General features: G+C 35.2%; 2 protein-coding genes across 13 annotated transcripts in view; one reads left to right on the forward strand and one right to left on the reverse strand.

The window, feature by feature from the left end:
* Nucleotides 1-2,488: 2,488 nt before the first annotated feature.
* DBF4 (DBF4 zinc finger) lies at nucleotides 2,489-25,207 on the reverse strand. Of its 4 annotated transcripts, XM_053609016.1 has the most exons (13): nucleotides 25,171-25,207; nucleotides 24,631-24,897; nucleotides 23,286-23,458; nucleotides 18,046-18,225; nucleotides 15,660-15,710; nucleotides 15,153-15,222; nucleotides 14,530-14,606; nucleotides 11,184-11,220; nucleotides 10,125-10,170; nucleotides 8,082-8,210; nucleotides 7,192-7,306; nucleotides 5,023-5,147; nucleotides 2,489-3,687 (listed from the first exon to the last, which is right to left on the reverse strand). In XM_053609016.1, exons 2-13 carry the CDS (start codon nucleotides 24,674-24,676, stop codon nucleotides 2,700-2,702), a joined length of 2,037 nt encoding a protein of 678 aa, XP_053464991.1. In that variant the 5' UTR covers nucleotides 24,677-24,897; nucleotides 25,171-25,207; the 3' UTR covers nucleotides 2,489-2,699. The 4 variants fall into 4 exon arrangements, with proteins under 4 accessions (XP_053464991.1, XP_053464990.1, XP_053464992.1 ...); XM_053609015.1 differs by having other exon boundaries at nucleotides 24,631-25,192; XM_053609017.1 differs by lacking the exon at nucleotides 25,171-25,207 and having other exon boundaries at nucleotides 10,125-10,167; nucleotides 24,631-24,927.
* Nucleotides 25,152-25,356, forward strand: part of SLC25A40 (solute carrier family 25 member 40) — a 68,852-nt gene continuing 68,647 nt past the window's right edge. For 5 of the 9 annotated variants that reach the window (XM_053609024.1, XM_053609026.1, XM_053609027.1 and 2 more), the window contains exon 1: nucleotides 25,210-25,345. Coding sequence is in view for 1 of the 9 variants with exons in the window: in XM_053609019.1 (XP_053464994.1) it covers nucleotides 25,246-25,345 (100 nt within the window). In the remaining 8 variants the exon portion in view is untranslated. Of the gene's footprint in view, nucleotides 25,346-25,356 lie in introns of all 9 variants that reach the window. The other 4 variants (XM_053609025.1, XM_053609028.1, XM_053609019.1 and 1 more) reach the window with 3 other exon arrangements.

The following is a 25,356-nucleotide window of genomic DNA, read 5'->3' on the forward strand; positions in this document are numbered from 1 at the left end:
TGTCCACTTTTGACAAAGTATGTCACTTTTTTGTAGAGATAGAGTTTCACTTTATTGACCACAGTAGAGTGCCGTTGGCCTCACACAGCTCACAGCAACCTCTAACTCCTGGGCTTAAGTGATTCTCTTGCCTCAGCCTCCCAAGTAGCTGGGACTACAGGCACCTGCCACAACGCCCAGCCACCCTGGGTATATGGGGCCGGTGCCCTGCCCACTGAGCCACAGGCGCCGCCAGTATGTCACTTTCTGTCAAGCAAACCAAGTGTTTCCAATTTTTCCCTGCTGAGGGATCTTTGAAGATTCCCACTTACAAAGATACCTTGCTGCATTAAAGACTAAGATTCCCACTTACAAAGATACCTTGCTGCATTAAAGACTAAGTGCCCTTTTGTGAGCACATCTGGAAACCAAACCAAAAGTGCATGCTGTTAAGAGAATTAAAACAAAAATATCAATGCAGCAATTCTCTGATTTCTTTTCTGAATGTATTTATGTTCGTTCATTCTTTATGAGGTTTTTGTTTCTAGTCCTTATCTTTAACATTGTTATTGTTATTGAATTTTAAGCCTCTTCAATTTTGTGAAGGCAAAAATGGAAACCTAATAAACACATGTATATATAAAAATAAAAAATTAAAAAAACAAAACAAAACAAAACAAAAATAAAACAGCACCCTCTGGGTAAACACAACCCCATAGGCAAGTTGGCAAAAATTAGGGAAAAACACTAACTCTAGGAGGTTCAATGCCAAGGCACACTGCTTGCTGCAGATAATCTGCATCATCCTCTTGGCTTGGTGCCCATCCACATAGCATAACTCATACAAACTCTATGTGGTGGCCCTGTTAAAATTTGTAGCATTGTTTCAAATAAACTGAATCTAAGCACTTTTAAATGGCAGTGTTCAAAATAGTATAAGAATAAAGTTCAATAACTTTTTTATTTTTATTTTTTTTTGTTGCAGTTTTGGCCAGGGTCGGGTTTGAATCTGCCACCCTTGGTATATGGGACTGGTGCCCTACTCCCTGAGCCACAAGCACCACCCAAAGTTCAATAACTTTTAACTACTGGAAAGTTTAGATTGAGTCTTTTTCTCTTTATTAAATACAACTAAGGCAACATGATGCCAAACAATTTAGGGGCAAAGAGTACCCGCACTAAAAATTGTAGAATATAAAGTCAAAGGATCATAGACTAATGGATCATAATTAATATTTTTTAATTATTTGCAAAATTTGGGAGAATAAAGATAACTGAAGGGAAAAAAACCCTTACAAGTAATTTTCCAAGTTTCATCTAGATTTTTAGAAGGCTGCCTACAAAACTTGACATAGATTCACATACACATTTTGAAAAGCCAGTATTTCTCATTGACATTGTCCACATGGTCAAAAGGAAAGCCTATGAACTAATCCTATGAGAGCTATGAATGATTTCAAAAATGTATTTATATAATATTAAATGGCACCAATTTTTTACTGTGAAAAAATGTCATTTGCTGTAAATGCTAGTAAGAACAGACTCAAAGGCAAATGCCTATGTCCACAGATAAAAAGCTGAAATTTTTCTTATTATTTGAATTTTCTATTCTCCAAGTTATTGTACCTACAAGTGACAGATCAAGGCAATTCTTCATATAAATTTCAAAACTATACCTGTAACTTAATGCCATCCTTTCTTTTTCATCCTGTAATACCAAATTAGGGGGTAAATGGTCAACTTTTGAAGAAATTGTTATCAAAGTTATTTACAAAAGTAAATAATTAAGAACAGTAGAAAACTTATATTCCATATGGTAACCTGGCTTCTAGTTATCCCTACACATAATTTAACCCTTCAGTGACAAAACACTAAAATGGGTTATCCTCAAGTGTCAATGTTTCTGGTAATGACTTCCAGAATTCAAATACAGAGCTGACATAAAGTTCACGTGCAATTTACTATGCTAAAATATTTAAAAAAAAAATTTTTTTTTTTTTTTTGGAGATAGTCTCACTTTGCAGCCCTTGGTAGAGTGCTATGGCATCACAGCTCACAGTAACCTCAAACTCTTGGGCTTAAGCGATTCTCTTGCCTCAGCCTCCCAAGTAGATGGGATGAGAGGCGCCTGCTACAACGTCCAGCTATGTTTGGAGATGAGGTCTTGCTCTGGCTCAGGCTGGTCTCGAAACTGTGAGCTCAGGCAATCCACCCACCTCAGCCTCCCAAGTGCTGGGATTACAGGCATGAGCCACCGTGCCTGGCCCGTTAAAAGTATTTTAAATTGCACATGACTTTTATGTCCACCCTATATAGAAGTTAATGCATTTTTTTCCTTTGTTTGAAATTTAAGTTTTTTAAAGCCAATAATGTTGTTACCATGGGAACCTATTTTAATTGACAATAGATCTAACTAGAATATCCAAATGGGAAATGCTAAATTATTTGTTTTCAAAATTTCACTTGAAATTGGTTTCCAGTAACATAAAGCAAGCTATAACTGTCAGGAAAAATAAGACAAGTCACATGTTTATTCTGTAATATTTCTGTAATAGGTATTCAATTCAGTAGAAAATTGCAAACATTACCTTTATTAATATTTACATTTGGTTCTGTAAACAAAGTTGGCAAAAAAAAAACCCTAAGAGTTTTTTATACATATTTATAAAAACTTCAAGAATACCATCCTTATCACCTCTGAAAAGCACAATTTTTAAAGTCTAAAAGCCAGTAAATGTAGAAGTTGATGGAGAAGAGAAAAACATTGACAATAGATTATTTGAATTTTCTTCTTCCCAAATATCTAAAACATTGCAAATACCACTGTTTTCAGTGTAGCTTGTAAAACCCAAAAATTCTGATTTCTCTTCACTAGTCTGAAACAACTCCAGTAAAGATTGTACTGGTGAACTACAAATTCTGTTCTCTTCTTGTGTAATGAGAAATTCTGTCCTTTTCTTATCTAATTCAGTATTTGGTTCCAGATTTTCTTTTTTATTGCGTCCTAGTGATATTTTCACTTTTCGATGGATTTTACCAGAAGGTAAACTATCCACATTCTTGACGTCACATTCATTGGGTTCCATAGGAGGAATATGGGATGGAGTCTTCGCCTGACTTGTTAGATGTTCTTGTGAACTGTTTATTGTTACCATACCAAACTCATGACCATGTATTGAATGAAGGTCTTTTCCCTTCAAATCCTTTGATGGAAAAAGCATAGTATTTGACTTTTGTTTTGGTTGTGATGCACTATCATCCACATTGAAATTAGAAACACAAATAGATGTCTGTAGCTTACATGAAAGGCAATCTACTTTAAGTTTTTCTAAGTCATATTCACTTACAGTTATTTTATGTTCACAAATGTCAAGATTGTATTCCTGTTTATTTTCATGTGGAGGTAGCTGTGGAAAATTCTGTTTTAGGTCATTTTCAACAGGACTTAACAGAAAACATTTATTAGTCATTTTCTCATTTGGTCCTCTGAATTCATTCAAAGGGGAAGGGACGGACTTTGAAATAAACACAAGTTTTTGTCCAGGTTCCTGGGTCTCTTTATACAGGAAATTCTGCTCCATCACCTGTATGTTATTTTCCCTGAAGTCTTTCTGAGAAACATATTTCAATTCTAGTTTTTCTTTTGGTTCAGTCTTTTTCAGGACACTTGCAGAAATGGGAGAAAGTGATCCAACACTGTATTTTATTCTTTATAGGAAAAAAAATTAAAATGATTGCTATCAAAACAAATTCCTGAATAGATATTACTTAGTGAAAACATCTTTTAAACCTTTCGTAAATCTATTTAACTTAGAAAATATTACATAAATACAGAAATTCTAACATTTTGACAAATGTTTTAAAGTAATAAATCTTTACAGATAGAGGTAAAAACTCCAATGTACCACTCCTCATCCACATTCTTCTCTTCTCTTCCAAAGACAACCAATATCCTGAATTTAGTGTTTAAAACTAGTTCAATCAAGTAACCAAAGGAAGATGATAGTAATGGCTTTGAGGCCTGCCGTTAATTTTGCTTTCAATATCCTGAAATTTTTCATTAATTTCTGTGCTTTGATTTACATCAAAGCAAACTGTACTCCTCATTTTACTTAGCAATGTGGAGAATGAGTATTTACTGGGAAACCTAAGGCAGGAACTATTTACAAATTTATATTTAAGGATAAAATATTTAATATCAAAGTGAGCTAGAAACTTAGTTATCTTTATACTTTTTTTTTTTTTGCAGTTTTTGGCCAGGGCTGGGTTTGAACCCACCACCTCTGGTACATGAGGCTGGTGCCCTACTCCTTGAGCCACAGGCGCAGCTCTATCTTTATACTTTTAAAGGTGACAAAACAGCAAACTTTAAGTTTGACACTCATATTTGACCTAAAACCTTTTTCTTCAAGGAGCACCTTGATATCATTGGGATGTTTGTTAGACAATGCCAAATTATATACAAATAAAAGTTAATAGCTCACCAATTAAGTTTTATGTTACACGTCTCACAGACTCTGTAAGTCTGAGAAATACAGTAGAACATCAATAGTTGACCACCTCCTTAAACTGACCTAATTTTCATAGTCCCAACATGCATCACATATACATATCAGTACAGCAGGCCTAGTTCCTTAAACCGACCACCTCCATACGTTGACCATTTTGTTATTACCCTTGGGTAATACCCTTACACACAATTTTGCCTGTCCCTTAGCCAGAATGGTTCCTTTTATTTTTATTGTATTAACTTTACTTATGATTCCTTTTAGAACAAATGGGTGATAAAAAAATATGTGGCTCTTTATAAAAACAACTCCTGCTAAACTAGTTATCAAGGAGGAGACAAAAAGTAATCAAAGGTAAGCAAGTACCTTTGGAAATGAGGACAGAGGGAAGGGAAGAAGTTATTAGTTCTTAATTATACTTATATCCTGAAAATATATATTCCTTCTAAGAACAGACAGATTTTGGATTTATTTTAAGTTTAATAAAACAGCTTAATATTATAGTAGAATTTAAAACTTAGGTTGAAAAAATTACCTTTTTTTTTCAGGTGTGTCTCTTTCATATTCCACAAAGTCAAAAACTAACTTAGATACAATGTCATCAACAACTTGATACTGGTTACTCTGGGCAAAGTTTCTGTGTTGCTCACTTACAAGGTGCTAAAACAAAATAAAAAAGCTTATGTCATAAAAAATTATATGTTAAAAGGAATAGATGCCTTTTTGTTCAGGTTAACATTTTCACACCCCCAAATTAGGTTTTTAATAACTACTCAAAATAATATATATATATATATATACACACACATACACACACACACACATATATATATTTTGAGACATGGTCTTTGCTACATAGGCTAGTGGCTGGAGTGCAATGGAATGTTCACAACTCACTGTAGCCTCAAACTCCTGAGCTCAGAGGATCTCTTACTGCCTCAGATTCCTAAGTAGGTAGACTGTAGGTCTACCATGCTTAGCTTATTTTAAATTTTTTTGTGGAAATAGGATCTTGCTATCATGCCCAGACTGATCTCAAATGAAAATACTCTTTATTAGACTTTAAAGGATATTAAGAAATAAAATAAAAATAACCTTTGAGCAGTGTAACCTGGCTTATGTACTCTCAATGAATCCCCAACAATAAAAAAAACAAAAAAAACTTCTGAGAAACCAGTAAAACTACAGTCTTTCATTTTGCAGTGAGAAAAGTTACTAATTTCTATTTAGGACAGTAAAGAATGAGCTCTGTTATAAAAATATATATTCATGTTCTGGGAAGGAAAACAAATTTAGTTCTTTTTACTCAACTTTTAGGTCTTGATTACTAGTCATTTTCTCAGTTGGGCCTTCTATGACAATCATTCTCGGTTATTATTTATTACTATACTTTATGCCTTATACTTTACCTTTGTGACACTCATCACACTTGCAAATACATATTTTATATCTTTTCTGCCAGACCCTAAGAGGTGTAAGGGTAGAGTATGTTTGCCTTTGTTTGTTGCCTTACTTCTAATACTACAAAATTTAAAACACAAAAGAACATTTAAGTTTTTTCTTAGTAACTTTGATGTAAATGAAAACCTAAAAATATGATCTTAAATTTCCACCCAACACCTACTCTAATTTTCCTTCTTTGTGGCAACCAATGCCTAAAATTTTTTTTTTTTTTTAGCACCAACATTTTCTGAGCATCAAATTAGGTCCACAAAGTAGTATTAATGAAAGCATCCATTCTCAGTTATTCGGTTGGTACAATGTAAAGCAAAATTTCAGGACCAATCTGTAATTTTAATTTTCAAAATGATTTTTTGAGAAGGGGAAATAATTTTGGAGACAGCTCTAGCTTCCAGTTAAAAGCAATTTTAAACCAACCACATTTTTATCCTTTATGATAAAAAGGAAACATACAAAACACCAAATTTAGGTTATACTATGTAAGTCAAACTTCAATTTAGAGTCTCAGGACAAATATATATATGTGTGTATATATATGTGTATATATATATATATATATATATATATATATATATATATAAAGAGAGAGAGAGAGAGAGAGAGAGAAACAAAGTGTGTGTGAGAAAGACAGGGTCTCACTCTGTTGCCTGGGTATGAGGGAAGTGGCATCACCATAGCTCAAACTCCTGGTCTCAAGTGATTCTCCTGCCTCAGACTCCTAAGTAGCAGGGACTACAGGTACATACCACCACGCCTGGTTAATTTTTCTATTTTTTGCAGAGAAGGTGGTCTTCTTATGTTGCCCAGGTTAGTCTTGAACTCCCGGCCTCAGGCAATACACTCACCTCAAGCTTCGCAAAGTAATAGGATTATAGATGTGACCACCAGGTCTAACCTGATTATTATTTTATGCTGTGACCTACCTCGACCTGCATTGCCATCCCACAGAATGTAACCTTCACAAAAATAGGAAGTTTGTCTCTTTTGTTCAATGCTATTCACCCACAGTAATGATCAGTACACAGTAAGTATTCAATAAGTATTTGTTGAAGGGATAAAAATGATTTTTAAATATTCATTTACCCCTTTGAGTTCTTAAAATTTAAGATGTTTCCATAAAAAAAGAAATATACACTACTTACAATTACCAAGTTGTTAACCACTATCAGAAGAATAAACTAAAATTTAAATGGCAAATATTGTTTTAGAAACATTAATCCCTTAAACATAAAATGACATTTACAGTTTCAAGATCTTCATATTTCAGCAAGCAACATTCACAATATCCTTTTTTTTTCTTCTCTTTCAACTGGAGTTGAATTGGGGTTCCACCACATTTATCACCATCTGTTTGGATTCTGATGATAGAAATACATGGTAAAAAAATTGCTAAACCTAAGGAATAATTTTTAAAAGTTATTGTCCTAACTTATCATATACAGTATCTGCCACAGTATGCAGAGATTTGTACCAGTAAATATTTTTCATCACATTTCATTTTAAGAAATTCAGAAGGAAATGAAGAATATAATAAATATTCTAGAGAATTTTTTAGATCAAATCACAAATCTTCATTATTTACAAATATTTTATGTTATTACTTCCAAATTTATCTAAAGTGTCTAAAAATGACACTTAAAACCGATTCAGACTTCAAATCCAGAATGGGAGATTAAAAATATATAGGAGAAAAGTAACTGGACTAATAATTAGAAACAGAAACCACCATCCCAGCATAAAATGGACTATTACAAATGTTTATTTTATTTATTTATTTATTTATTTATTTTTTTGAGACAGTCGTCTCACTTTTGTTGCCCTTAGTAGAATGCCATGGTATCACAGCAACCTCAAACTCTAGGGCTCAAACAATTCTCTTGCCTCAGCCTCCTGAGTAACTGTGACGACAGGTACCCACAACACCCAGCTATTTTTAGAAATGAGGTCTCACTCTGGCTCAGGCTGGTCTCAAACCTGTGAGCTCAGGCAATCCACCCACCTCAGTCTCCCAGAGTACTAGTATAACCGGCATTAGCCACCAGGCCCAGCCTACAAATGTTTGTTTCAAAAGAAAAACTACTTGAGATGATATTCTAAGTAACATTACCTCTAAAAATAAAGATTCAAACCAACCTTAGTTTAACCTGAGTTTGCTTCTGGATGCTAGATGGCTTATCTACATCAAATGGACTGCAAGGCTTCTGAACAGAATAATTTATAAAAGGCATATTGGTCAGCTGAAGATAAAATGGTCTATAAAGTCTAAAAGAATAAAAAGACAAATGCATGAGATTCTCTATGATGAAAGAAAATAAGTTTCAAAGTTTTGCATTTGAAAATCATATAATTCACCTAGAATCTGAAATAAGTAACAGAAATCAGTTAGGTTTCCTCTAAAAAAAATAATTTCTAGGATTAAAAAAAAAATTTTATTTATTTTTTTTTTTTGGAGTTTTTGCTGGGGCTGGGTTTGAAGCCACCACCTCTGGCATCTGGGGCCAGCACCCTACTCCTTTGAGCCACAGGTGCCCCACTAGGATTAAATTTTTAACATTTAAAAATCAGATTTCTAAACTGTGGCAAAATACACATAAAATTTACTATCTTAACCATTTTAACTGTACAGTTTAGTTGTATTAAGTATTCACATGTCTGTGGAACTGACACTACCACCCATCTCCAGAACTCTCTTCACTTTGGAAAAACCGAAACTGTGTACCCATTAAATGGTAACTCTTCATTATCTCTCCCACCTTGTAACTACTATTCTACTTTCTGCTCTTATGAATTTGACTATCCCAAGTGCTTCATATAGCTGGAATCATGCATATTTCACTTAGCATGATGTTGTCAAGGTTCATTCATTTTATAGCACATGTTGGAATTTCATTCTTTTTTAAGGCTGAATAATATTCCATCAAGAGAGTGTATATGCTCATACATATTCAACCATTTGTTTTATCTATTTATTTGTGGATGGACTTGGGTTGTTTCCACCTTTTGACTATAACAGCTTTTCTTGATAGTAGCCACCCTAATGATAGTGAAATCTTATCTCACTGTGGTTGAGATTTGCAATTCCCTAATGATTAGTGACCGTGACTGTCTTTTTCATATGCTTGCTGGCTGTTTATATAGCATCTTTGGAGAAATGTCTATTCAGTGCTTTGCCCATTTTTTAATCAGGTTGTTTAATCCCTTTTTTCTGTGTCACATGGTAGATGCATAGACATTTATAATTTTGATATAGTCCAATTTAATTCTTTTATTGCCTGTACTTTTGGTGCCATATATAAGAAATCACTGCCAAATCCAGTGTCATGAAGCTACTGCTCTATGTTTTCTTCTAGTAGTTTTATGTCCCTTATCCATTTTGAGTTTATTTTTGCATATGATGTACCATTCCTTTGCCTGTGGACATTTGGTTTTCCCAACACTATTTATTGAAAACTGTCTTCTCCCCATTGAATGATCTTCATACCCTTGTCAAAAATCATTTGACTGCACACATAAAGGCTTTTTTCTGGGCTCTCTCGTCCATTTCACATGTCTATATGTCTGTCTTTATGCCACTACCAAATTATTGTGATTTCTGTAGCTTTATAGTCAGTTTTGAAATCAGCAACGGTAATTTTGTTGATAATATTGACATCTTAACTATATTAAATCTTCCAATCCATGAACATGGTATATCTTTCCATTTATTGGTTTCTTCTTTTAGGCCTCATTTTGAATTGCCTTTTTTTCTTAACAGTAACACATTTCACAAAAAGCTTTCAACACACCTTTATTATATTATCTCAGCATGAGTACCCAAGATAATTAACCACATATATCTAAATGAGTAACTGGAAAAATCAAGATAAAGTAATCTAATTCTCCCATGCCAAACTCATTTATCTGTATTTGTAGCCTTCATTAAAATTATCCTACAAAAATGCAGAGTTGAGTTTTAGGAATGTACCATGTTAGATGTTATACTCAGATTTTGTATTTCTAAATAAAATCTAATTTCTTTTCTCATAAATGTAGAAATAATCTTTAACTACTAGTTCTAAATTGTTTGGTGCTGTGTTTAGCCAGAGAATGATTATTAAAGGAACTAGATTAATTAGTTAGGAAAGTTTCTTCTTTAATACTGTACTTAAATCAGAAATCTTAGACTTAGATACTTACTGGCTCATATCTTCCACCTTTACAAAAGGTTTTTTGAGTCTTCCTGCTTGAGAACACAGAAAACACAATATTAGATACTTACAAATCCAAGAATCTATGGCAAAAAAAAACTCACAAAAACCCAAACCAAGAAATAATTATGCATCCATTTCAAAGTTTTAAGCCTCATGTACAGTACTTTCCATTATCACCCCATTTCCCAAAATAATAGAACCTCTGTCTATATTCCGAGATTCCTAAACTTAATGGAACTCTCAAATGAATAGGATTTTAGAGGATCATAAATTGGAATAAAAAAAAAAACTTATTTCCATTAACCTCTAATTGAAATGTAACATTTCCTCTGATTGTAAGTGTAAGCAACAAATGACAGTAGTATTAACAGTACCTGTGACTTTGATACCAATGGAAACATATTTTCATATGTTAGTTATTACAGATATCTCAAAGCATCATTAAAAGCTAATTCAAAATACTAGTAGCTATCAGAATCACTAGAAAATGTGTAATAAAAATTTTATCACTATTTTACATTAAAAACTACTCTGATAACTAAATTTCAATATAAATGATTTTCTTAGCAATCTAATAATTCTTAAACTTTTTATTTTATTTTATTTTTGAGAAAAAGTCTCAAGCTATTGCGCCCTGGGTAGAGTGCTGTAGAGTCATAGCTCACAGCAACCTCAAACTCAGGCTCACGTGATTCTCTTGCCTCAGTTTTTCTTTTTTAGTAGAGATGAATTCCTTTTTTTGCTCAGGCTGGTTTTGAACTTGGAAGCTCAAGTAATCCACCTACCTCTACCTCCCGGAGTCCTAGGATTACAGGCGTGAGCCACCACGCCCGGCCTAAACAAACATTTTTAAAAACATTATTGTGAGAATGAAAGTTCATAGCCTTCACTAGACTATCATATAGGGGATCCATGTTCTAAAAAAGACCAAGAAACCCCTGAATAAATTATTTAAAGCACTGCTTAAGTGATTTTAGATCTTTATATGATTTCTTTTATTGTCCAAAAGGAAACTGAACACACTTAAAGGTATCAAAATACTTACTTCTTGTTTTTTGTGCACCAATACCAACTCTTTTCCCCTAAAAAAATGAAAAATCTGGGTTTGAAAGTACCATGAAAATAGCAACCACAATTGTTCAACATCCTCTAGATAAGAGTCATGCAGAAAACACTTTATCAAACTTGTTTCGTTATAAAAAAACTTTGCCTTTTAGAATACTCAACCAAGGAAATTAAGTAGTGATCATTCAAGAATACAAATCTTAACTACACACAACTACAAGAGGGACTCTATCTAACTTGCAAATATTGTAACTTAGTAACTTAGTTGTTCATATCCTCACATTAACTTCAAATAATAAATATTTACCATACACCAAAAATAATCGTAACCATTAGTGTAGAATTAAACAGTACAATCTCAGTTTTATAATATAATACTTATAACCCAACAAAATACCTTGCAGTCTAGGTATAACCATTTTGGCCTTCATAGGAAATCAACTAATAATAAAAAAGCACCATTGATTAAATAATCTAAAAAGAGTCATGGAAGATAACTTTGTACCTTATTCAGAAAAACTTTTGTGTTAAACTCAATATCAAAATTATTCAAAAATTTATTAGTATATCAGTTTAAGCCAAGAGGAAATAAATCCAACATAGGCAATCAACCCCGCTTACTATAACTAAAAACAACATTCAATAAACAGCTATATGAAGAATTAAAAGTAAAATAAGCAGGCAGATTATGGAAGGCAGCCAAAACTAAGACCTCCAGTCATGAAGCTGGCAGCAGTGGCTGAGACAGCAGTTAAAAATCCTATACAAATGACATTATTTTCACTGGAAGAACCAGGAAAGACGTTTCAGTAGTCTAAAGAATACCAAGGGAATCCTTCTATTATTTCTCTTCTTCCATAGTCCTGCCCTAAGGGTGAGTCCCTGTTAAGAGAACTGCAAATGAAATGTAAAAGTAGCATGAGGGAGAAACCTCTCTGACTAGAGGGACTGGGCTAAAAGAAAGTAACATCAGAAGGATGTTGGAATTTCAGGAATGAAGGAATAGTAGAAGAAAGTGTAAGACAATCTTCTCCTCTTAAGCTCTTTAAAATGTGTGACTTTTTTAAGACAGTCTCACCATTTCACCTTTGGTAGAATGCTGTGGTGTCACAGCTCACAGCAACCTCAAATGCAATCCTCTTGCCTCTGCCTCCCAAGGAGGGTGGCAGAGGGTGGCAGGTTCGAGCCTGGCCCCAGCCAGACTGCTGCAAAAAATAGCCGGGCAGGTGCCTGTAATCCCAGCTACTCGGGAGGCTGAGGCAAGAGAATCGCTTAAGCCCAGGAGTTGGAGGTTGCTATTCTTTGTTGTCCAAAAATGCTTCCATTCCAAATTTGTCAAAAGTTCAACAAAACTGATTATCATATTCCAAGTTATTATTTTGCATGCAGATATCATTATTGCTTCTAGAGTTACAATATTAACACAAGCATAAATCGAAGAATTAAAAAACATTTATATAGATACAGAGTTAGTACCACCCATGATGTACCACCTTATTTTTCCCTAAAAAATTTGGGCAAAAAGTACACATTATACATGGCAAAATTCGTTAGTTATCAGGGATTGCAGGGGAGAGAAAAATGAACAGGTCGAACATGGAGACTCTTTAGGCAGTGAAACTATTCTGTATGATATCATAAGGTTGGATACATGTCATCATCAACATTTGTCAGAACCCATAGAATGTACAACAACAAAAGTGAATACAAATGTCAACTATGGACTTTGGGCGATAATGATGTGCCAATAAAAGCTCATCAGTTAAAACAACTGTACCATTCTAGTGTGGGATGTTGATGGTAACAGAGGATGTACATCTGTTGGACAAAAGGGTACATGCAAAATCTCTGTACCTTCCACTCAATTTTATTCTGAACCTAAAACTTCTCTGAAATTTAAGCCTATTAAAAAAAAAATCCAATATAAAATGTGTGAGATACAGTTAAAAGAGAACTTAAAGTGTTTCTTTTAGCAAAGATATGTCTCAAATCAATGATCCAAGTTTCTCATAGAAGAAACCACAAAGAACACCTATGGTGCATCTTAGAATGGGTACAAGTGAAACTTACTAAATGCAGAATACAAATGTCTACATACAATAAACTAAAAAATGCCATGAAGGCTATGTTGAACAGTTTGATGAGAATATTTCAGATTGTATATGAAACCAGCACATTGTACCCCTTGATTGCACTAATGTACACAGTTATGATTTAACAATAATTAAAAAAAAAAAACAACACAATGAGGTATCATCTCAAAATACATAAATAAATAAATAAATAAAAATCCTGGTTGCTATTCAGACAGACACACACATACACAAAAGAAACCACAAAGAAAATTAAACCCAAAATAAATAGAAGAAAAGAAATAACAGAAATCAGCAAAACTGAAACTAGAGAGAAGACAAAAAATCCATGAAACTAAAAGCAGATTCTTTGAAAAGAGTAATAAAATTGGTAAAACTCTAGCCAGGCTGACCAAAACAAACAAACAAAAAAAATAGACACAAAATAACAGTATTGGGAATAAAAAGGGGACATCATTATAGGACCCACAGACATTTAAAAGGTTAATACAAAAATTGACAAAATTCCTCAAAAACCAAACTACCAAAGGGTACTAAAGAAATAAATTGTCCTATAGCTAATTAAGAAATTGAATTCATAGTAGAGAATCTTTCAACAAAGAAAACCCCAGACTAGTAAATTCTATTAAACATTTAAGAAACAAAACTGACTTTATAAAAACTTGTCTAGAAAAAAAGAAATGGGAACACATCTCAGCATTTTATAAGGATGGCATTAAACCTGGATACTAAAACCAAAGACATGAAAGAAGAGACCAACATTCCTCATGTACAAATATGCAAAAGACCCTCAATAAAATAAGCCACACACCACATTAAATAAAGGAATGCAACAAAATATATTTATCTATATTATTTTTAAAATTCATATTAAAAAGAAGTTTTTAGAATCCAATTAACATGTTTAAATTTACACGTATTTAGTGTGCAAAGATTTACACGTGTCCATTCAAACCTCTTGCATAAAATTTCATTAAAAACTTTTATGTTTTTGTATTTGGCAAACCAAAACTTTTCCTTTCTCATATCCTAAAATAAAATTTTCCAGTATGAGCATGAATTTAACAAGTTACACATTCTGGACTACAGAGGTATTTACAAAAACATAATGCACAGGCTTATCTCTACATATTCTGGCAATATATTTTCTACTTGGCAGGAAAAATTTACAGATACATAAATAAAACAAAGTTGATCACTTTTTAAAATTAGTTTAAAAATTAGACAACATACCACATCTTTTACAGAAGTACTTGATTTCTTCAATAAATACAACTCTTTTTTCTTTTGTTCTATGTAGTATCTAATGTCTTAATTAAAAGAAGGAAAGGTTTAAGATTAGCAATTTTACCCTTGGAGTTAAAGAGTGATATTTTCTTAAAGTTGTAGTAAATTTACATAGACAAATTACCATTACAGGTATTGCCTATGCCATGATTTGAATGTCTGCCCCCTTCAAAAATCATGTTGAACACTACAAAGGAATGGGCCCTTTAAGAGGTGATTCACGCATTTATGGGTTAATGTACTAATGTCTTATCACGAGGACTGCTGTCTTTATGAGAAGAATGATCTGTGCTAGCACACTCAGCCCTCTCTCGTACCATGTGATATCCTGCACCACCTCAGGGCCCCCACAACAAGAAAGCCCTCACCAGATGTAACCTCTCAACCTGGAATTTCTAAACCTCCATAAATGTAAGAAATAAATTCCTTTTCTTTACTAAAGGTATTCTGCTATAAAAACAGAAAACAGACTACCTTTGCTATCAAAATTTTCACTATTCAAAATCAGGACTCAAAGGATAGACATGCGTACTTATAATATCGTCAAAGAACAAGTACAAAATCCTTACCATCAATATGAAGAATTTTTACTCCCCATGATAAGGCATTGGATAATATACTATTTGAAGGAATAAAATCCTGAAATAAAAAAAAAAAAATTTTAGAGTTTTTCTAGGAAATTACTATTTAAGATGAACTAAATTTTAATAGCCACTCAATTATTTAAAGCTTAATGTCACCAAGGTGTTTATTCATAAGAGATTCTTTTGGAATTACAATAGTAGTAAGAACATTGAGATTTTCTTTTGGAATTAAAAAAAAAAAAAAAAATCAATCCCACTTGTACATGTTCTTGAGTAGATTCACAAGTTTCCAGTAATATGCATATTTTAAAAGGCCACAAGATGGAGATGTTTCTCCATGAAAAGTAAATTTTGATCTTTGTGAAATAAAACACAGGCTGAAATTTAGGCTTTTCCTAAAAATGAGGAAAGGAAGATTTAAAGAACATCTACAATTTCCAGTTGAGTTAATAACAAAATGTGAAGCATGAACTTTTTAAAGCTCCTACTTACATGGTCCTTGATAGCTTTTTCGACTAATAATTTTCCTCTGCTTAAACACATCTATAGACAAAAAACAAAAACAAAAAAACTGAAGAAAAGGTTAAAAAAGTAAATCTGCTAAAGTAAATAAATTTTTGTACAAGTCTTTATGGCTACCAACGCAAAGATGTATGGTCAAAAGACCCAATTTCTTCTGGGTCTCATCTCCTATTAAAAAGTATTTTTTGTCTGTTTTGTTTTAATGCAACTAGATTCAACTTAAAGAGATCCAAGAGGTCAGTTTTTAGTGCGTTCTACTTAACATGAAAAAGAAAATACCTAGGTACCACTGGAATTCTCTATCTACAATTAGTTTACATTTTACTTTTCTATTAAAGATGTAACAAAAATTATATGTTTTTACATATTATTTCACTTTTAAAATAAAATACTAGAAAAAGTAGTTAAAATACTATAAGCAAAAATTAATTTGGAACCATTACTACTGAATTGTCTCATTGCTCCAAAAAAGCATTAACTGAAAGAACAGAATGCATGAAGCCTTCTTTGGTCTCTTACTTTTCTTTTGACTTTTTTCTTCTATGTGTCGTGTATCTATTTTTAAGAGATATCTCCTTTGTGACTCATTTTTCCTACTTGTTTTCCCCTCATTTTGTTTTTCAAATGGCTATAATAGATAAGTTGAGGAAGATGTTTTAAAATGATTTAATTATATTTCAATTTGAAAAAAATGAGATGTACATTTTATCTCTTAATCTCTTCCCCTCCCCACACCCAATTAAATCAATGTGTCCTCCCCTGTATCTTCTCTTATTGGCAATGGAGTGATAGGTATGTGATGCTTATAATTATAGAGTAGGGATTGGTAACTTTTTTATGCAGAAGGCCAAATAATATGCATTTTAAACTTTGTAAGTCATATGGTCTCTATCATAGCTATTTAATTCTGCCCAAAGCAGCAAAGCAACCACAAATAATACCTGTACAGATAGGTATAGTGTGTCCCAATAAAACTTTATGGACAATGAAATCCGAATTTTACATAATTTCTACCTGTCACAAAATATTCTTCTTTTGAAATTTTCCCTCACCCACTTTAAAATGTCAAAAACCATCCTGAGCTTGCAAGCTGTACAAAAACAGGCAGCAGGCTAGATTTGACCCACAAGCCACCGTTTCCTTAACCCCTGCTCTGAAGTAAATAAAGGTTTCTGGCTGGGCACAATGGTTCATACTTATAATAATAGCACTCTGGGAGGCCAACATGGCAGGAATGCTTGAGGTCAGGAGTTTGAGGTTATAGTGAAATATAATATAATCACCATACTCTATGCTAAGCAATAAAGCAAGGCCCTGTCTCAAAAATAGAATTTAAAATTCTATTTTTAAAAATAAAATTTAAAATATTAAAAATATTTCTATTTCTCCTTTAAACAATTATCTGCTATTAACCTTTTAGTTGTAAATTACTCTAAAAAGTAAAAGCCATCCTTAAATGCAGTTACACTTGGTATAATGACTATCTAAGTACCATTAAAAAAATAATAATCAGGGCGGTGCCTGTGGCTCAGTCAGTAAGGCGCTGGCCCCATATACCGAGGGTGGCGGGTTCAAACCCGGCCCCAGCTGAACTGCAACCAAAAAATAGCTGGGCGTTGTGGTGGGCACCTGTAGTCCCAGCTGCTCGGGAGGCTGAGGCAAGAGAATCGCTTAAGCCCAGGAGTTGGAGGTTGCTATGAGCTGTGTGACGCCACGGCACTCTACCGAGGGCCATAAAGTGAGACTCTGTCTCTACAAGAAAAAAAAGAAAAAAAAAAAAAATAATAATAATCAGGCTCGGCACATATAGCACAGAGGTTAAGGTGCTGGCCACATGCACCGAGGCTGGCGGGTTTGAACCCAGCCTGGGCTAGCTAAACAATGATAACTGCAACAAAAGATAGCCAGGCATTGTGACGGGCGCCAGTCCCAGCTACTTGGGAGGCTGAGGCAAGAGCATCCCTTAAACCCAAGAGTTGGAGGTTGTTGTGAGCTGTGACACCATAGCACTCTACTGAGGGTGGCACAGTGAGACTCTGTCTCCAAACAAAACAAAGCAAAACAAAAAAATCACTTTTCTAAAACAATGCTGTCTACCTTACTAATGAAAAGCTACACATAATGTCACTTTGTAAATGTTCTAGCCAAGTGAACTCCACTGCTAGCCTATTATTGAAAAATCACAAGAACCGTGCCTGTGGCTCAAAGGAGTAGGGCACCGGCCCCATATGCTGCAGGTGGCGGCTTCAAGCCCAGCCCCGGCCAAAACTGCAAAAAAAAAAAACAAAAACGAAAAATCACAAGAACCTTAGGTTGAAGCCTTTTTGAGAGCTCAAAGCATATTTAAGAGACTTACTGTGTCTGGTGACTTAAATGAACTTCCATCATGGCTGGGATGAGGTGAAGTGGTTTCTGCAGTATATGCAGATTCTGGACTTGGTACAGGAGAAATTCGACCCAAGGTCTGTGCAAATTTAGCCTCCTTTTTATTTGAAATAAGATAACTGATATCTTTGCTGAGAAATTCTTCAACTCGCTAGAAGAAAAAAAAGTATTTTCAAGTCATAAAAACCATGTTAGGAAGACTATAAAATTCTAATCTGATGCAACTTAATTATCCTATCAATTGGTAATTCTTATGCTTATTTTTCTGGATCTAGATTTCTGAGGAACTGTGAATCAGGGTTTTAATAACAAAAAAAGAGCTGCATGAACTATATACTATTCTTAAATACTTTATATACACTAATTAATTTTATCCATTTAACAACTCCATGATTACCAATATTATCCACATTTCTTGGAGAAGATAACTGAAGTTAACCTTGCAAGAGGTCACACTAGTAAAAAGTAACAGAATTTGAATACAGGCATTAAATTCTGTTTAAGCCCATGATATAACGCCATAATAACCAACAGAACTTACCAAAATGATGCAAATGCTTTGTCCGTACAATCTAATGTGAGAGTAACCTGCCTATGCGGCTACTGAGCACTTGAAAGGTAGCTAGTGTGACTGAGCCACTGAAATGTTTTGTTTTAGTGATGGAGTCTCACTGTGTTGCCTAGACTGGCCTGAACTCCTGGACAAGGGATCCTCCTGTCTCAATCTCCTAAGTATCTGAGCCTACACATATCATTGGCTTGAGCCACTGATCTTCAGTTTTTTTTTTTTTTTTTTTTTTTTCATTTTAATGAATTTAAATTTAAATATCCACACATTCACTACTGGCTATCACATTGAACAGCACCGTTCTAAATCATTAAGTTATAACATCCTTCCCTGAGGCTTAAACTTACAGAGTAGAAGGAACCTTTATTCTTAAGAGTATAAGATTGTTTGAAGATAATCTCTTATTAAAATGTTGAAAGTCATTGCTTAAATGCCTAAATTATTTATAAACAAATGTGTCAAAAAAAATCAATGTTATTAAAGATCATCCCCATCCAGGGGCAGGTAAATTGAAGTTAATTACTAAGTAGGATACTACTACCATCTGTGTAAGTAAAATGTTTTTAGAAATATCTTAAAGTGTGTCTAATTTCTATAGAATCTTACACTATAAACGAAGATAATAAAAAATGAAGTGTGTAACCAACAAGTTAATGAAGCAGAATTTAATGCTGAAACCAGTGGCTTCCTTGGGTAAGTGCAAGTCACTTCCTTTATTTTCTACCAACATTTATTTTCACTAACCAGTAAATAAAAGATCCACATTTATTTACTCCAGTGAGCATACTCATATGCTTACAAGGGCCAAAAGGAATATAAATGAACTTACATATCAAATGTTATCTTCATTTTCATAAACACAAGGTCCTAGCAATACAAGAGGCTCTAATTTTTAAGAGAAATGCAACGTCCTATAGGTTTTATTGGGACAAAATATATACAACATAAAATTTGTTTTAATCTTTTTTTTTTTTTTTTTTTTTGAGACAAGGTCTCACTCTGTCAACAGAGCTGGAATGCATCATCATACTTCACTGCAACCTCCTAAGTATCTGGGACTACACCTATGCCTGGCTAATTTTTCCTACTTGTAGAAATGGGATCTCGCTGTAGTAGTCTCAAACTCCTGAGCTCAAGCAATCATCCCACTTTGGCCTCCTAGAGTGCTAGGATTACAGGTGTGAGCCACCACACACCTGGTCCATTTTAACCACGCCTTTTTTTTTTTTTTGAGACAGAGTCTCACTCAGTCGTCCTGAGGTTGAGTGCTATAGTGTTATAGCTCACAGCAACCTCAAACTCTTGGGCTCAAGCAATCCTCCTGCCTCAGCCTCTCCATCAGCTGGGACCACAGGTGCCTGCCACAGCACCAGGCTATTTTTAGAGATAGGGTTTCACCCTTGCTCACACTGGCTGAATTCCTGAGCTCAAGCAATCTGCCCACCTTGGCCTCCCAGAATGCTAAGATTACAGTGAGTGAGCCACTGTGCCCAGCCAATTTTAACCACTTTTAAGTGTACACAATTCAGTGGCAACAAGTACACTGTAATAGTACACAACAATCACTACTGGCCATTTCTGAAATTTTTTTGCCATCTCAAACTGAAACTCTGTACCCATTAAATTGTAACTCTGCATCCCCTAATCTCTCTAGCCCCTGGTAACTTTACTTTCTGCCTCTATGAATTTAACTACCTAGGTATTTTATATTATATAGGGTATCCGTAATTTACTACATTAAACTATTTTAAATTACGGACGAACTGTGTGTCCACTCTGTATAAATGGAATCCTATAATTAGTGCCTCTAATAATTAGCAACTGGCTTCTTTCACTTAGCACAATGTTTTTAAGACTTACCCATGTTGTAACATGTATCAGAATTGTATTCTTTCTTAAAACTGAGTAAAATCGCTTTATGTATACATACATTTTATCCATTCAGGTCTTTTGCCCGTTTTTTAAATTGGGTTGTCTTGCTGTTTGGGTAGTAAGTAGTTCTTTATAGGGGTATTAATGCTTTATCAGATATATAAATTACAATTATTTCTTAACATTCTGTGGGTTGTCTTTTCACTCTTGAGTTCTTGAGGTACAAAAGTTTGTAATTTTGATGAAGTACAATTTATATTTTTTCATTTGTTGTCTGTGATTTCGGAATCATAATCATGAAATCACTGTCAAATCCAATGTCGTGAATATTTTCCCCTGTATTTTTCTCTTTAGCTCTTATATTTATATATTTTTAAGATTTTTTTTATAGAGATCGGGGTCTTACTATGTTGCTTGGGCTTCTCTCAAACTTCTAGGCTCCAATAATCCTTCAACCTTGGCCTCTGACAGTGCTAAGATTACCAGCACGAGGCACTGTGCCTGGCCTAGTTGCTCTTATATTTAGGTCTTAGATCCATTTGAGTTAATTTTTGCCTATCACGTAAGGTAAGGGTCCAATTTTATTCTTTTGCATATAGATATCCAGTTTTCCCAGCAATCCAAAGACACTAGGATTACAGGCATGAGCCACTGCACCTTGCTCATACACACAATCTTCATTCTTCAAAGCTGAAAGTCCTCCACAATTCCTCAACTGAACGTAATACCTCACTCCTCTTGACATTCATTGTTGTGTCACAGTCAATTGTATGCATGTCATCTTTACCTAGATTAGAACTTGAGGGTAGGATGGACATTAAGATTCATTTACGAATCTACCACACACATAAGACTATACTACACATCATAATCAAGTATCTGTTGAATTAGTTTCAATTATCTGAATTATCAATTTATTATTGTTCAATCTGTGCTTTCTGAAATAAACTCAAAACCTGTTTTCTGATGATTCAAGGTTATGATGATGAACACCATACATTTGGCTCTGTCCTCAAGTTCATGATATATCAAGATACCTGCCCTTACATTTCTATTCTTCTCCAATTGCCTTATTTTACTCACAAATGTTTAGACGTGAACCTAAGTGTGGTTGAGTCCATGTCCTCCTTTTCTTGCCACTATTAAAAATATTTCCCCATTATTTCAGATATCACTGCTATGCCCTGAATGGTTGAATTACCAGGCAAATACTATGCAGATAAGTAAGGTATTAGGGTGTTTTCTCTAAAACTAGAGAAAACAAATTTCAGGACCTAGAAATTAAACATGACTGAATTACAAGAAAGCAAGAACATTAGAGGAGCAATCAGAAAGTTAATAATAAAACAAATTCAGCTGAAAATCTACAAATTTGGGAGAAAATTTGGTAACATACACTAATAAACTCCTAACCTCACCGTTTTACTTTAAACTACTTTGGAGTAAAAATTTGAAGTGTATAAAACCAAAAGTTCCCCCAATTTACTATGACAAAAGTAAAAATTTGTTGCCGGCAGGTGCCTTAGGAATGGCTGTGGGGATGGGAGGAGAGATTAAGAAGGAGACAGAGCAAGTATTTCTTGCTTCAGCCTCTACACTGCTATTTTAGACAAAGCAGTTCCCTTTTTTCACTGGCTTTACAGATTAGACTTCTAAATATAATTTTGTTTGAAAGATTCCATTACTAAAAAACACAAATCTAAGTATCACTGATTCAGACTATTATACTTAGTGATAATAGTCTGAATTATCATATTTGAGAAAGATATCAAACTAAAATCAGAGAGCTACTTTGCAGCCATTGATTACTAGAACAGAATGGTTCAGGTGGTATGCTACTCTGGGAATTAGGAAGCTAATTGGGAATGACTGCTCTGCTTGAACCAGTCATTTAATTTTTCTGGATCTCAAGTTCTTCACTTCTATAACAAAGGGCTCTATAACCAAAGTCTAAGATCCTTGAAATATTACGATATCCTTGATAGGTGTATAGTCAATATGATGGCAGGCCTGTAAAGCATGATCTTTAGGAATGCAGTCATATGATCATTTTGATACATACTATAGTATTATAAGCATGTGCCAATGTTTTAGGACAAAGGTAAAATAACTTTTCAAAGATAGGTTCAAGTATGGGAATGAAAGGATTGGTTCAGATATTTAATGAACTCAGAAACACAGAAGTCCAGCAGTAACCTTTTAAAGAGGAAAAATCTTATTACCTTCACTTGTTAAAATATAATTTAGCCTGACTTCACTCATTTCCTAATTATCTAATCAATTTAAAAGGTAGAAAGGGTTTTCTATATTCTTAATCCAGAGTTCTGTTTCCTTAAACATTCACTCTGTTGAGACTCAACATATGTTATCGTTCAAGAGCAATTTTAACTTTGTGGTATGCATGGGTTTTCTGTGTGCTGACTAATTTATACAGGTACAGCTCCCCAATATTGATACTCAAGGAGTTCCTGCTATCTGGAAGACAACCCAAAGTTATAGTGAGCCAGCCATGAGCAATTCCAGAAAGACAAGGGAGTTGCATTTCTTACACTCTGGGTACTTTACACTAGACTACTAATCAGAAAAATCTGAAGGTTTTGTGACGCTATCAAATAGTTTTTCATTAAGGATAAACAGTTGATAACAATCTCAAGCTGGGCCCTAATCTATGCTTTTGTTTTCCAAAATGAAAAATTTAAATGGTTACATGGTAGAAAGTACTAGTTACAATTTTTTCCTTTTTGGCCAGGATATGTACAGTTTTCACTTACCCCTCCCAGATCCTTAATGTCCTTTTGCAGTTTTTCAGATATGGTGACAGAAGGTAAGTCCAGGTAAAATACTTTTCCCCAAAGTGGCTTATATTTGGATTTTTCTGGTTTGTTATCAGTTTTCAGAGATTTCAAAGATGGTCTGTTTTTTTCATTTTTGACTTGGATTCCACCTGTTATCACAAATGTTTAGAAGTAAATCATATTTCAAGCAAAACTTTTACTGTTTTAAAAATGTTTCATTACACAATAATCTTATCACAGAAAAAATACTTACAATCCCACCAATTTAAGTCATTGGCATTTACATACCACTTAGGTTAAAGGCCAAATGCCACATATACCTTCACAGATGCTATGGTTTAAAATATTAAAAGTCAAAACAGCAGGAAATATTCATTCATTTAAAACTCTTGAAAGATTTTCTTCATAATCTTTCATAAGTAAGGGGTATTTACTCATGTATCTACTGAGCATCTGCCATTCTGTTGAACGCAAAAGCGGTGCTTTAAACGTTCCACACTTAGCAATGTAAGAAACCTATTACCCAGAACCTAGTCCTTAAGTGTCCCTTACTACCACAGCTTTAGTTCCATATAAAGATTGTCTACACATTCAAAACTAAATGGTTCATTTCATATAGTTTATCTTAAGAACTGAATGATCCATTAAGAACTAAGTCACCATTCATTTCGTTATTTTCACTGAAAACACATCTGAGAATCCAAGCAACTATTTTAAAAATTCACTTTTAGAACACAATCTGTTCTTAAATTGGTAGTAAAGAAGACACCCGCCTATACGAAAAACTTAACGAACTCAAATATATTACCAAATCAAGTACTTGAAAGTGGAAAATATTTTTGGTTCCATTTGTCTATATACTGAAACTAGCAATGGTGTGCTTGAAATAAACATACCCTCCCTCAACTTTATGAGCGAAGGAAAATAAACTTTAAAATCACCCACAATCACCCAATCTAACCATGAAGCGAAAAGCCAAGAGCACGTATGACTTTAACTGAGGATCCAACCCGTACCCTCAAAGGGCCTGAGCAGCGCCGCAGCCCCGGCGAGTGCCCCAATCCGCACATTGTCTGCTAGTTTTGCACCAAAGGCACAATCGGGAATTTAGGACCGCGGCTGAACCGGCAGAGCGCTAGGGACCGGGCTGGGATCAGTTCCATCCCTGAGGGAAAACCCTGAATGGAACATTCCTTCAGACCACAGAGGAGGGCGGTCAGAGAAGCAGTGGACCAGGCGAGAGAACTCTGAAGAATCAATGGTGGAACCAAGAGGGGAGGAAAGGATTAAAGGGACTGCAGGCGGAGGAGGGGCTTCGTACCCTGGAAATGTCCTTTGCTGTGGATCCTCATGGCTCCGGAGTTCATGGCAGCCGCCCGGCACCTACATGCTGGGTCCGGAGAGGGTGTCGCGCCCGGCGGCCGCGAAAACAGGGCTTCTCCCGGCCTCTTGACAGTACAGTCACCTCTCTTCTTCCGCCGGCCAGGGCCTCCACGCAGCAGAGGTGCCGCGTCTGCAGGCAGAGTTTCCGGGGCCGAATCCGGCTCCAAGGCGCGGAGGAGGAAGGCGCAAGGCACAAACGAGTAGGCTGCGGCGGTTGAAGATTTGAAAACGCGTCACGCGGCCGTGGCGCCGCTACGCAGGCCCCGCCCCCTCTCACGCCGCGCTGTGTGCCCCGCGCCCCGCCTGGGCTAGTCCCACGTGCCCGCGGCAACCCTCTGCGTGCCCGCCCCCCCGGCACCCGCCACCAAGAGTCGCGCGCCCTGCGCCATCACGCCCCGCCCCCAGAGCCGTGTCTCCGCCTACGCCCCGCCCCCATTCCGATGACGCCCCCCCGCTTGCTCTTTGCCCCAGTCCCTACCTCTCCGCTTTCAGCCTCAGGTTCCCGCGCAGTCCGAAGGGCTTTCTGTGGCCGAGTGTGGGCCAAACCTTGTGGATGCAGTTGGTGCCGGAGGCTGGAGTAGTCGGCTACCAGGGTCATTCCCGCCTTTTAAGTTTGCCAGGCCGGCCTGCCCTCCAGCTGCCTTCTCCACCAGGTATAATTTTC

Source organism: Nycticebus coucang, chromosome 11, assembly GCF_027406575.1.
Source record: "Nycticebus coucang isolate mNycCou1 chromosome 11, mNycCou1.pri, whole genome shotgun sequence".
Taxonomy (NCBI): Eukaryota; Metazoa; Chordata; class Mammalia; order Primates; family Lorisidae; genus Nycticebus; species Nycticebus coucang.

Coding starts and splice junctions, on each gene's coding strand:
- DBF4 (XM_053609016.1), bottom strand. CDS start 24,676: ATGAACTCCGGAGCCATGAGGATCCACAGCAAAGGACATTTCCAGG. Junction 7,307..8,081: donor CAAACTCAGGTTAAACTAAG/GTTGGTTTGAAT, acceptor TTCTATCATCAG/AATCCAAACAGATGGTGATA. Junction 5,148..7,191: donor AATATGAAGATCTTGAAACT/GTAAATGTCATT, acceptor ATTTTGTTTTAG/CACCTTGTAAGTGAGCAACA.